The sequence below is a fragment of the Contarinia nasturtii genome, unplaced genomic scaffold (genome assembly GCF_009176525.2).
Source record: "Contarinia nasturtii isolate CC-2019 unplaced genomic scaffold, AAFC_CNas_1.1 Cnas_scaffold_533, whole genome shotgun sequence".
NCBI lineage: Eukaryota > Metazoa > Arthropoda > Insecta > Diptera > Cecidomyiidae > Contarinia > Contarinia nasturtii.
In genome coordinates, this window is record NW_022197885.1 from 2,307,138 (window position 1) to 2,320,518 (window position 13,381).

The 13,381-nt window shown below is 34.9% G+C and overlaps 1 protein-coding gene across 2 annotated transcripts; it reads right to left on the minus strand.

Moving 5' to 3' along the window:
• Window positions 1-475: 475 nt before the first annotated feature.
• Window positions 476-9,235, minus strand: LOC116339506 (DENN domain-containing protein Crag). Of its 2 annotated transcripts, XM_031765420.1 has the most exons (14): window positions 9,066-9,235; window positions 6,085-6,533; window positions 5,701-6,011; window positions 5,474-5,580; window positions 5,213-5,363; window positions 4,855-5,126; window positions 4,411-4,624; window positions 3,994-4,278; window positions 3,759-3,921; window positions 2,459-3,692; window positions 2,104-2,394; window positions 1,810-1,890; window positions 803-1,580; window positions 476-701 (listed from the first exon to the last, which is right to left on the minus strand). In XM_031765420.1, the coding sequence occupies exons 2-14, from the start codon at window positions 6,515-6,517 to the stop codon at window positions 642-644; spliced, it is 4,380 nt and encodes a 1,459-aa protein (XP_031621280.1). In that variant the 5' UTR covers window positions 6,518-6,533; window positions 9,066-9,235; the 3' UTR covers window positions 476-641. The 2 variants fall into 2 exon arrangements, with proteins under 2 accessions (XP_031621280.1, XP_031621281.1); XM_031765421.1 differs by lacking the exon at window positions 1,810-1,890.
• Window positions 9,236-13,381: the final 4,146 nt, after the last annotated feature.

The following is a 13,381-nucleotide window of genomic DNA, read 5'->3' on the forward strand; positions in this document are numbered from 1 at the left end:
ATCGTGTTAAGTAGTGAAAATGGTAAATTCTCAAATTCACATTTTGCTTAGGAATTAAAAATATATCATCATTCATTTTTTACAAAAATAAAACGATAACAAAGCGAAATCGGGATTAACCGCTCTGAATATTGCGTATTATTATTATTTTTTGTTGCATCTTTCCGGTTACAATTGGTTTGTAATTTTAATCTAATTCGTTCTTTTTTTTCTTTTCATCATAAACATGTTTCTTTTAAATAAAAAGTAAGGCTCAAAGATTCATTTTTTAATCGAGTTCACTTAATTCGAAAAAAATTGGTATACAGTTTGTATAGACAATATTGGACGATTAAAAAGGAGGAAAATTTGTTAGAGAGAGGGGATGGAACGTGATTCATTATTATTATTTTTTTCGATTGAAAATGTTTCGTTGTAGACCAAAAACTGAATAGAGCAAGTTTTTGTGTCGTCTTAAATGTCATATACATATTAGTCAGTTGGTGAATTGATTGCTTTTTTATTTATTTAAAGATGCACTTTCCATAGAGCAAGTGGTTCGTTTTAAAAATCGCAATGTCTATATCAACTAATGAATTTAGTCTAGTTCGTTTTTATTGCAAATGGATTGCTGTTGGTTCTTTTGTTAACATGTGTGCTTCTCATAAGCATTCCAATGGATGTGAAGGTTCTCGCGGTGGTTTTTGGTCAGCTTTATTTTGCTGCAAATGAATAAAACAAAAGCAAAATTCAGTTCAACGTAAAACAATAAATTACCATATCAAAATTCGATCATTTTTCATATTCAAAAATATACACCAACCTTGTGAAAGAATAAATTTGATAAATGTGTTTGAACGCCGATCCTTTCCATGAACCACACCAAATTCCAATAGATAATGTTATGCACGTCAACAAATTGTGATTTACATAAAACATCATCGCCATGCTGTGTTAAAATATTTTCGAGCTCTTTGCGCAACACCAACGGATTCAAATAGGGTACATTACTTTGGTCCGTTTGTTTTTCATTGGATTGTGTTCGATCAATGCTGGTTATATGAATGCTTAACAATGGTACGGTTGCTTTTTTACATTTGTGACATGTTGTATTGAGATTTGAATCTTCGGCCGACCAGCCCGCCATAATATCTTTATCCGTCAACGTTTCGGAACAATTGTGACACGATGAACATGTGCTCAAATGAATTTCAACATCGGACTTTGAACTGTATCGATGCTCTAACGATATTTGTGGATTTGTTGTTTCGGGTAAATAGGAATTTTGTAGTTTTGCATATTCACCGAGGAATAAGAGATTATTACAGCTGGATTTGCGTGAGTCACTCAATCGACTCCATAGATCAACGTCACTTGAAACGCGCCGAGAATGCGATGGTGCTGTGTACGTCGGTGAATCAACGTCCAAATTATCATCGGAACGATTATGGCCACGGTCCAAATTGATCGATTTGATGGGCGTGTTATTCGCTGAGATTGCATCTTTGAATTCATCAAATTTCTTTGCCACTGATGTGGCGGCACTCTTTATGCTACTGAGACCACCTTGAATCATCTCTTTTTTGCCAGTCAAACTCGGGCTGAAATATTAATTCAATTATTTGATTTTAATTTTCTTATTATTAATCCTCTTTGTTGTGCATATTTTAATTAAGCTAATTTTCATGCAAAATCGTGCAGCTATTGTGTTTAGTGATCGATATATAATGTATATATCCATTGCATTCCATTTGGACACTAACAATCTGTTTCCCCCTCATTTCAGATGGTTTTGTGTATGTACACCGTTCAATATTTACATATGCTTACCTAATATTAGAGATATTTTCAATAATATTTGCAGGAATAATGGAATCTTTTTTGAAATTCAATCGTGCAGGTGAATAACGTCTAATTTCATTCAGAAAATAGAAAAAAAATGTAAAAAAAACAAAAAAATAAACAAATAATTTATAGCCCAACTGATATAGACATAACAAAAGCCATTCAAAATGATAAATAATGCCGACAATTACACGTGACATGTGATAAAATTGAGACAGTGAGTTTTTGCATTCTAGTGATTTGAAGTATCTTTTCAAAAGTTGAATGTTGTTTATTTACCCAAAATTAAGTTTGAATGATTGGCTGAATCCAGCAAGACTTGATGTAACTGATGATGGTGGCATCGTTTTTGACCGATGCATACTTTTGTACATTGGTGTCGATTCATCAAATGTTGCACTACGTTGCCCCCGGAATAGGATCGGTTGATCCGTATAGATGGTGTTGTTTTTAATTAAAAATGAATTTTTCGTTTCAATGCTGGTCTTTTCGATTTTTATGAGTTCCTCTTCTTCTTCCACCAGTGCACCCAACGGATCATTTTGTGTGACTGGTGTTCGTGGTGAAACTCTGTTGAAAAGGATAAAATAAATTAGTAACTAAATTAATTGCACTTGCAGTTTTCCGTTCATACTTCTTTGGGCTATTCTTATCATCATCGTCATCGTCTCCATATCCATCGCCATCTGTGTTGCCATTAACAGCAAGATCAATATTGTCCTTAGTTATAATATGGTTGTCTTCATGGCTCGACGTGCCATTGGTCCCACTTGATTGAACTTGATTGAATTCGTTTTGTGAATCATTTTCATCCTGTTCGGGTGGTCTTGGTTCCTTGATCAATTCAATGTTGTCAGCTGTAATTCTTTGATTTGTATGTGGATCAATTTCGTGTTCCTTTCCATTACCATTTAAATTCTTTGTATTGGTCTCATTCGCACCGACCGATGTCAATGATCCAATGCTTGCTCTTAAATTCGATTCATTTCGTTCGCTTTGACGTCCAAAATTTCCAAATCGTCCGCGTAATTTATCAAAAGCAAAAAAGTCTATCGAAAAGTAATTACTTTCATTTGTATCTCTATCTAAACTGGTCGCCGATGTGGCATCATTTGCATCCAATGCACTTAAATTTTGTTCTAATGAGCATTTTTTACCGCCATTTTGTGTGCTGCGACGAAAATGTGCCGCCGCAAAAATAACATTTTTCAATCGATTCCATCGCAATTTGCTAGCGTTACCTGTGTCCGATGGCCATTGAGCTTCAAGCACACATTTATTATAAAATCCATATGTGACCGCATTCGGTTGAATGCCCGACCGTTTCATAAGATAGTATAATCGTACCGCAAGTATGGGTAAATTATGTATGCCACACAATTGCATCATGATGCGATAGCAAACTTCATCACAGGTAATTCGCATTTTGTGTGCCTTTGACAGTACATCGTAGGCAGCTTTCAGTGTGGCCTGTTCATTGTTATTTGCATCGAGTAAAATGCTCGGCAGCACAAGGAAATAAATTGAATAGCACGTCGTTAACAAATGATTAGCCCATTGTTCTGGTGACGATTGACATTTTCTGGCATTTTTTTGTGCCATTTTTATTTCGTATTTTGTGCGCCGTGCCATCGGTGATCCTGGTGGCATCGATGCATTTTGTATCAATTTATTGAGATGATTTTTCGGCGGTTTTAATAATGCCGGATTCAAAACGAACATCGGGTATGTGTATTTTTCATCATTAACACCCGGTTGACAATCCAACGGTAGAATGTATTTGGTTCGATCACTGCTTGCACCGAGATCCCAATCAACGAATCGAATTTCACTTGTGGTATCATCACATGCGCTCACCTTTTCTGTGCCTAAAAAACGAATTAATGAAATTATTAAAGATACATCGAATGCTTCTTCACCAACTGTAAAATTACATTCATCGAAAAAGGCCAAACCGCTATAGCCTTGATAACCGCTATCAGTGACAAATGAACGCTCTTCGATAAACCGAATAAACATTTGCGTTTTCATTAAGTAATTATAGAATTTGTGATGGGCCTTGTCGCGCGAACGCAAAAATGCATTCAATTGAAAGAGCTGCAAACGATTTAAAATTTATTTTCAAATTCCATTATTTTTCTTTTAAATATGGAATGTTTGACAAATTACCGCATTCGGGTCTGTTGAGCCAACAGTCGGAGCCTTTGACATTGGTACTAAAAATTCTCGATATCCACGTAAAATGGATGCCATAAATCTCAAAAATGCTTCCTGTATTCGAAGTTCAAGACTTTGTTCGCGCATTTTTCGCTTAAAATCTCGATCCAAGCTATTTGTCGACGAAACAACCGGTGTTTGTGCTAATTCCTCAAGTTCACGCAGTGTCTGTCGCAAAATTCTACTCGCTCGCTTTGGCAACAATTTTACAGTCAATTCTTTTTGCGAATCGCATAACTAGACGAAACGTGATTACAAAATACCATCTGATTAAATTCAATGTCTTTTGGAAGGCGAATTGTTATGAAAAGACTTTGAAAGAAAGAAAGAATTGATCATTATTTGTCGTGAATAGAAAAAAAAACTCACGCTAATATTATTTGTATCCAAATCCACGCAGGTCACATCATTTGGTAGATCATATACATCGAAAAATCGCGAATCAACGCCAATCAAATATGGCAACGGTGCATGTAACACTTCAGATAAGCCAAGCGGGCATAATGGTATATATGGACATTGCCATTTGAAGGGAAACAAAAGTGTAACAACAGCCTCAGCAACAGCTGTTAATGTTGAAGGTCTAAAAGTGAGATTAAAGCATAGCGAAACACATCATCGGCAACAGTAACAGCGAAGTAGATTGGAAGTGAAGAGAAAACAAAATATTTAGCGTTATTTATTTAAAAAATAAATTATTACGAAATGTTTGCGATGCTTATTTCATTCGACGAAATATAAAATTACTGAATGCCACTACAAGTATACGAGATAAGATAAGCGCGTTCACAAACAAACATATGTATAACATACCTAAGTGAATGTATGAGAATTTTCTGTTCGGCTAAAACTAGTAAAAGTAGATGTAAGCAATTATCTGGTCCTAAATTAGTAAGCAATTGCATGAAACCCGCTCCACTACGTGGCATTGGAGAGTCTTCCGGTTGGGTCAGTATAATTCGTTCATTGGATAAATTTGATAATTGAATTAAAATGCTCGGCGATGGAAACGGTACTTCATCGATCAATTGTGTTATATAGCGTTCGATTGGAACGGTTAAAGGTGCTTCACTTTTTGACATTCTCTGTTGAATAGCAAACAAAAAAACATGATTTGCATTAAAATGTTATCATCACATTGAGAAAAAAAAACGTAGATGAAATAACTCACATAAATGAATCGCAGCCATTTCTCAAATGTATCACCAAATGGATGATGAGATAGCAAACAAATTGCTTTATTCACGTGAAGTGAACAATTTGCCGGTGAGTCATCCGTCCATTCAAGCAATTCTTTTTGTTTTTCGTTGAGTTGCGATGCGCTACAAACAAATACATAAACCATATTAAACTCACATAATAGAGATTCAGTGATTTGCTTAGTGTGCGATTTGCGGTTTTAAAAACACATAGAGATAAAAAGGTTTCTTACTCATATTCCTCATAAAATGACAGCGCTGAACCGTAAACTTTGTACGCACCATCGCTAACGGTCAACACAAATGTACTGAATACGGGATCTATGCTGTTTCGTTTCACCTGCACCATACATACGAAATATGTAGTTATTCGACACATTTTTAATAAAATACCATAACCACCGGCACCAAAAAAATTACGTTAAAATGAAATAAAAAAACATTTTGCAAAATAACTTACCGTGTCTTCGACATTCGGCCAACATTCAAGTGTGCTGCCCATTGGTAGGCAAAAGAGCGGAACACTCTGGCATAAATTTAGCGGAAAATCAATGTGATCGACAAATGGATAACGATGTAATATTTCTGGCTGATAGCTTATAAGTTTTGGTCGATTCATTGATTTTTTATAGCACAAGTACACGTCACTGCCCACAATTCCCTTGTTAAGTGTTTTATGAATTTGACAGAATGCATGTGGTGGCGCCTCACCACGGCTTGCAACTATTATACACAAATCACTGACAACCAATTCATTGCATGGCATATCATCTGTAAGCATATTTTGAGATTGAGATGTTGTGAAACGCATATTTTGAATGAATGACAATATCGTTAAACTAACCTCGTGCACGACGATAGGTCATAAAAATTTTTGTCGTTGAATTATTTATGTTTGCTAATCGTCCGCCCGGAGTAAATTCAACCATTTGAGCATCCGGCATTATTCGCTCCGAATTCTCGTATAAAATGCCAATATCAACAAGTGGCGGTTTGTCATTTCCACGTCGATAATATATAAAACATGGTGGTGTTCGTACGGATCCATGGTTTAAATCGGCATCCAAACCAGTTGGTGTTTTGTCAAGTATTTGATTGCCATCGGGAACAGTTTCGCCAAGTGTTGGAAAAAATACACCGACCTCAACGATTGGAGCGACAACAGTATCGACCGACCGCAAATAGCTGCTGTCGTTGAAAATATTTTCTTGTAGTAGACTTGGATTTTTTGGTAAGCCAGCCACTACAAAATAGTCAGCTACACGATTCTCGTCCATTGTTCAGTCATCAAAACTGTAAAACCATTTATCCCCCCGGAGAAGGAAAAGAAACGGAAAGAAAAAGTTAAATTGAAAAAAAAAATAGAAAATAGAGCACACGAACAACAAAATCACAAATGGATATTATCTCTATGTATAGAGCAGCAAACACGTTTTGTTTTATTGACGTACTAAAAGCCAGCATGAAATGAACAAATTGTGAATGAATGAATGAGAAAGAAAAACTCAATCATAATTTAATTTATTGAACATACAAGCAATTAAATCAAAAGGAGGCACAACCAACACGTTTGAATCACAGAATTGTATTAGCTAGAGGAAAAGACTAACAGAACAGTAGAGGCGATTGAGAGAAAAAAAAATGTGCAAAAACGAGCGAGAATGCATGTACTGAGATTTTGTACATGATCAAATTCGTCTTGCGAAATATAGTATAGCCCGACACATGTACATATCTTCGATGGTGTTGATGTGTTGTCGATGAGAGAGAGAACGATTCATAGATGATTGTTATTATAATGCAACCTCGGCATAAACAAATTAAGTACATATTTGTGAAATTGAACACTAAATAGCCTTTCGCGATTCGCGTTTTTTTTGTTGTCATTTGACACGAACCAAAATGCAAAATATTATTTTTCGTCGCTATTTTCGCTGGTGTAATTTTTAGTTTTTTCGTTAAAAAAATCTTGTAATATCGTGTTTTGAAGTCAACAAAATATGATGTGATGCATTGTGGAAGTGGAAGTAATGCATTTTTTTATCACATTAATTAGCCATAAAACGGTTATATAAAGAAGTTATATACTGCGATTACACCACACAACACCGATCACATCATGCTAGATGGTTGCGTTCACTTTTGTCTTTTCATATATCACATATTAGGCACGAAGCATGAGCCGTTTTGTGCTCGCAATTCATATTTAATTTCACACATATATTTCATCCATCAATAATCACAATGTGGCCAATGCCGTATTTGAGCATTGGTAGATATTTTCACAGTGGTTGGATAATGGAGCTAATACTGCGCGCAGTGACAATAACACTTTCATTTTGTAGTAGTTAGTCAGAAGAGAAAGAGAGAGAGAGAGAATTGTGTTTGCCTGATGTGATCGCTCGACTGAATGGAAAGGAAATGTAGAAATGTTGAATGGAAGGAAGGCCATGAGTCAACACATGCCAATGCAAGGCAACACAATGAGCATATATAAATTTAATATCCAACCAGTCAATAGATACACTCACGCATACACACAATGGAATTGAATTGATGGCACAAAAACTCCAGATTTCCGTCGTATCAATCGACATTAGTCTAAGAATAGAATGCTAAATGCGACACATAAAGGGTAGACAACGAACAAATAACAATACACTGAAGAAGCAACGAACGAACAAACGAACGAACGAAAAAAGAAAATAATCGTCATTCGTTTTTATTATTCATGCCGCTAGCATTGATCTTGAAGCAGTCACAACAACAATTACAATACAAGAGTGTCCCATCGCATAATCATAAACACACAAATATATTAACGGGCACGAAACACAAACTGGTTCACATTTCGAACAACATACATTACACATACATATTGAAAGGAATCAAACATATTTTCCGCGTACACATACTGTTTTCAATTTCATTTGTTTTAAATTCGTTGTTCCCTATAACAACGGTTTTGATGGAAGCAAATGGTGTACAAACTATCTGAGCAATCATCATTTGAAACGTGAGCGAAGCATGAATGTGACACAAAAATCAAGAAAAAAAACAATGCTATGAATTTTTCATATGGCCCCGAATCAAATGGCACCGAATTTCGTATTCATTTTATAGAATCAAATTAAAATATTTGAACGATAAACTCCGCTTTTGAGTTTTCTCCGAATGGGATACACAACGATCGAATAATAAAAACCGAACAAAATAAACCAGTACCGAATCATCCATATTAAAGTATCAACGCATACAAAGACACACACACAATTCTTTTTTTTCGATACATAAATTTTGTAAAAGTAAAATCCAATTGCCATGAAACCATACAAATCGACGGCAACAACAACGGCACAGTGTTGCCCACAACAACAAATCCAAAGATACAGTCAAGCGACGAGCAAAAATAAGAAGAAGAAGAAGTGAAAAAACACAGTCTAATAACACTTTTGTCTGTATTCACTGCTCAATCATACATCGTAGAAAAGTCTCTTTGACCAATTTTTCATTCGATTTGTTCTAATTGAAACGACGTTCCTTGTTGTTAATTCACTGTATTTTTTTTAAACTGTTGTTAATTATATGCAGTCAATTTACTGCGCTAATACACTCATCAATATCCTGAACTTAGCTCAATATAATAATAACCCGAATACGGAACAATCGTCAATCTCATAAAATTCAAGGAAATTTTTTCACTTGAACAATTCACATCTCCTTCTCTCTTTCTCGCTGTTGCACACAAACAATTTAAATACGCATCAAAAATGATAATTCAATAATAAACCAATTGAGAATAATTTATAATGTTCACACACACACCATGTTTTCAAAGTATGTTCGATTTTCCTTCTTTACACGCTTTATTTTGAAATTTTGTAAAATGTCTCTCTATCTAGTTCCTTTAGATTTTTTTTATGTACAAATGTATGACAAATATCAATTCACGTCTTTCAACCACCGGATTCATACACTAACTAAAAATAATGCCATTTGTTAATATTGTGCATTTTCGCAAACATGCTCAAGCACTTTACTCATACACATAAAATCAATCGCTCACTGTTCATATACTACACGGCCGAAAGTGTGTACAATTTGTCTGTATCACTCGTACAAATCGACAAAGGCAAACTCATAACCATGCCATAGTTAACGATTGTTGTTTGTAGTATATGTGTGTGTGTATGTGTGCGCCCGTACATGTGTATGTTGTGTTTTGGTTTTCGTAGTCTTACACTCAGTGCAAGCATTTACTCATGCTTTTGACGTTTCGTTTGACATTTCGAAATTCGGTTCGGTTGGTGTGTTTTCGAACAACTGTCAATGATGAATGGAATCACATATACATTGTTTGTAAATATTTGCGGGAGGGAATGCATGTATACATATATGTTACCGACATTTGTTCGAATTTCATTCAAAATACAGGGAGTAGATACATGTTAACGCATAGAATTCTATAGACAGCTCAATATAAATATAGACGTTATGTATAAAATTATTTGTATTAGTTGCTTTGAATGACGACAACATGCATTTCGCGTATTTTTTTTAAATTTAAATTTTAATCTTTTCAAATGTATACGTCACTCACGAATGATTCCAATAAAATGCCACCAAAAAAATTGAATGAATCCGAATTCGTATTTAGGTACGTATTTATTGTAAATTCCATGAGATTGCCGAAAACCGAATTCATGCTCATTAGTATTAAACTCTTGTACATCGTGATGTGCCATATCGACCTTATTATGCATTAATTTCGAATGCGTTCAGCATGGTGATCATCAAAATCTCATCATTTCGAACCGCCGCATATTTTACTATGTGTGCGCTTGTTACGACGAGACATTTATTCTCCATTGGTTGACGCCTGATGCCGTTTTATGTTTGACTCTTCATAACACTTTATTCCATTGGGCATGGGTTGTCGATGGCTGCTTGAATGCAATGCGTGTACTTGTGATATAAATTCGCCGCTGGGCGCGTTACAAAACCATGTTCATAAAGGACAATAAAAATGGTATTTATGATGATCTCGGTTGTTGGTTTGAATGCTTTTGAATTAATGCTGTCAAGAGTAGCATTTCATTCCAATTTTGTTGTTTTTGTTTTGGGGTTTGCTATTTTTATACATGAGCATATTATATATTTATGCTTGTGCTCTACTGCTCCATTTCCGTTCAGTTTGCGCATTTTTTTTGCGAAGGTACCATATATTTCCAAATCAAATGTGGTCTCTTTATTTTCGGCAGATGTTATAAGTATTGCTGCTGTTGTTGGAACATATCTTGAAAATTCGGTTGGAGCCGTTGTTATGATAAGCAAAGCCACTTTGATAGAATTGGATTATTTTCGATCGCATGAGTGTGAAATATGTAAGCTCAAACAATAAAATCGTTCACTTTATTTAAGCCAAATAAAATATAAATGGAAACAAATGGCATGATGAATTATACAGATTTTTTTCTCTATTTGTTTTCTCTTATTCGTTTTTTCTCTGTTATTTGCGTGCAACAAAAAAATACAATGCTAACGATGTCATCGGATTAACCATGCATCAAATGATGGAAACGTACGCAAACTAACGACCATAAAACCCCATAATCCAATTAGAATGTAAAAATGATTTGAGCCACAAGCAAACTTTTACCCCGCTCCTAATTTTGTAATTTTGTGTTTTTTTTTCTCTCTCTCTCTACTCTATTTTGGTTTTGTGTCCTCTTGCATTTTTTGACGAGATATGAGAAATTAAAAAGTTCTCTTCTCTTTGAATAATATGCATATATAGAATAATTTTATAAAGTGGAAAAAAATGGTAAAAGATAAAACTTTATCCGATGCCAAGAAATTGAATGAAAAATCTAGATGGAAAAAGGGCAACATGGAACAAAAGTTTGCATTGGGTTAAAAATAGATCAGTAAGATGCACTGTAACAAAACAACAAAAGAAGTTGTAAACTTTCCATCAGAGTTTTTTTTTTGCTCCTTTTGTTTTCTTTTTCTCATCTTTGGTGTACTCTTTGTTTTCGTGTTCACTTCAGCCATAAACTCTTTATTACTGTCAAAGAGAATTTTTCCATCAACTCAGGAGAAATGTGCAGAACAAAAAAATGAACGCGTATACGAATAAATGAACGAAAGATGGATTTGTGGGTTGTTATAGACAAGTTTTATAAATGTAAAATGGCCTGATAATGCTTGCACTTATAAATTGTACCGTATGTGAGAAATAAATAGTCGAAGTTTATACACTACACACATGGTGTGTAGAGAAGAAGAGCAGAAAAAAATGTATGCGGTTTTATATGCCGCTACAAAAAAATATATAATAAATCTTACAGTTGGAGTACAAAAGACTTGGCAAAGGCCGATGAATTCGATGGACGAATAGCAGCGAAAAGAGAAAAATATCTGCCGAGAAGCAAAGAAAAAGCATTGTCAAAGACGCATAAGATACAATAGAATTGAATCAAAAAGCTTTCATGTATTTCCATTCAGTTTTTATACGTCAATGCATTCGGATTGACACCACATATAAACTACTATTTTGAATTTGAGTCGGTTCCCTCTTCTTGGAAATGTTATTTTGTTTACACTCTTGTAGTTTACAAACAAGTAAACACACACAGCACAAAAGTCACAAAAATCAAAATGTAAAAGTGAACTGAAAATATGGATAAATGCGAAGAAGTTTGTCTCTCGTTTGTCATTCGTAAGTCGTGCCAACATTGAAGCACCAGCATCATCGTCACCATTACTACTAACACCAGCATCAGTATCGCATCGTCAAACCATTTAGATCGTTGCTCTCACACAGACAATTCTGTGAACAACAAAAACAACAACAAAAACCATTGAATGAACAAAAACTACCGCTGAACACATAGTATCTATGGATATATTTGTATGAATGAGCACTTGGTAAAAGTTTTCCACAAGCAAATTTATGATAATTGTGATTAGATGCTATCGTTGGAGCACATTGTTATTGTTGTTGTTTTTATTTGTTTTTCGAATAGAATAAAATGTCTAACAAAACGAACAGCCAAACCAAAAACCTGTAGTACAGATACATTCCGTGTATATTATACGTATATAGTGTAAATGATACCATTTGATACTTAAGCTTTGCACATGACTTCATTGGCAATAATAAGAGTTCAACGATGGTTGAACTGACTCGGGGCGGGTATAAACATTGAAAATGTGAATATATGGTTACTCTATAAATATTCAGTGCACAATGGGGTGGTTAGCGCCGCAGAGTAAGAGAACCTACATCACACCATCATAATCATCGGTTTCACGGCATCAACATTAGAAAGAAACCCGTTTCGTCCATATTGTGGCAGGGTGGTATTAATTCAATTTCGAACAAAAGTATCTCATCAGGTTTTCCGCCGGATAAGCATTTTATGAGCATAGTGATATTTTCCAGCAACTCGTCGTGTTTTTCAAGTGGATCATAGCATAACGATTTTTTTTGTTTGTCTGCGACCTCATTTTTTTCCACAACCCATCCATCAATGCCGCTAATCCGCCGACTTTTTTTCAATCAATTAAAATACCCCAGAATGTGTATGCGTAGATGCGCCGGATCGCTAATCAGAAGAAAAAAATCATCCATCTAAAATAACATCATTTTTTTTCTCACTCAATCTCTCACTTTTTACCTGTATTCCACTCATATGTCATCGGTATAACTGTAGAAAGGCACATAAATTGGAGTGGGCCGGTGAAGGCTTCCTTCAAATAAACAATTTGTGTAATTTTTATTCATTTTTAAACTGCGTTTGTTTCGATGTCTGAATCAATAATTAAATAATAAATGGATGAAAGGAAAACAGAAGAAGAAAAACGACGGCACATTCATTCTTTTTTTGCTAGTCTCTGATCTCATCAAATGAATTGCGCTTTGATACAAAACAGAATCCCAAATGAATGTTTTGTCCCTCGGCTGTGTGTGTATGCATGTCTCGCAGCTCTGGCGCTAAAGCAGAGTGCACACGTTTGCTAAATGTATTTCTATGATATTCTCTTTTTCTTCATCTTTCGCATATATTAATATACGATTGTGTACATATTACGATATACATTTATATTAGAGAACATTTAACATCTATAAATGCCAG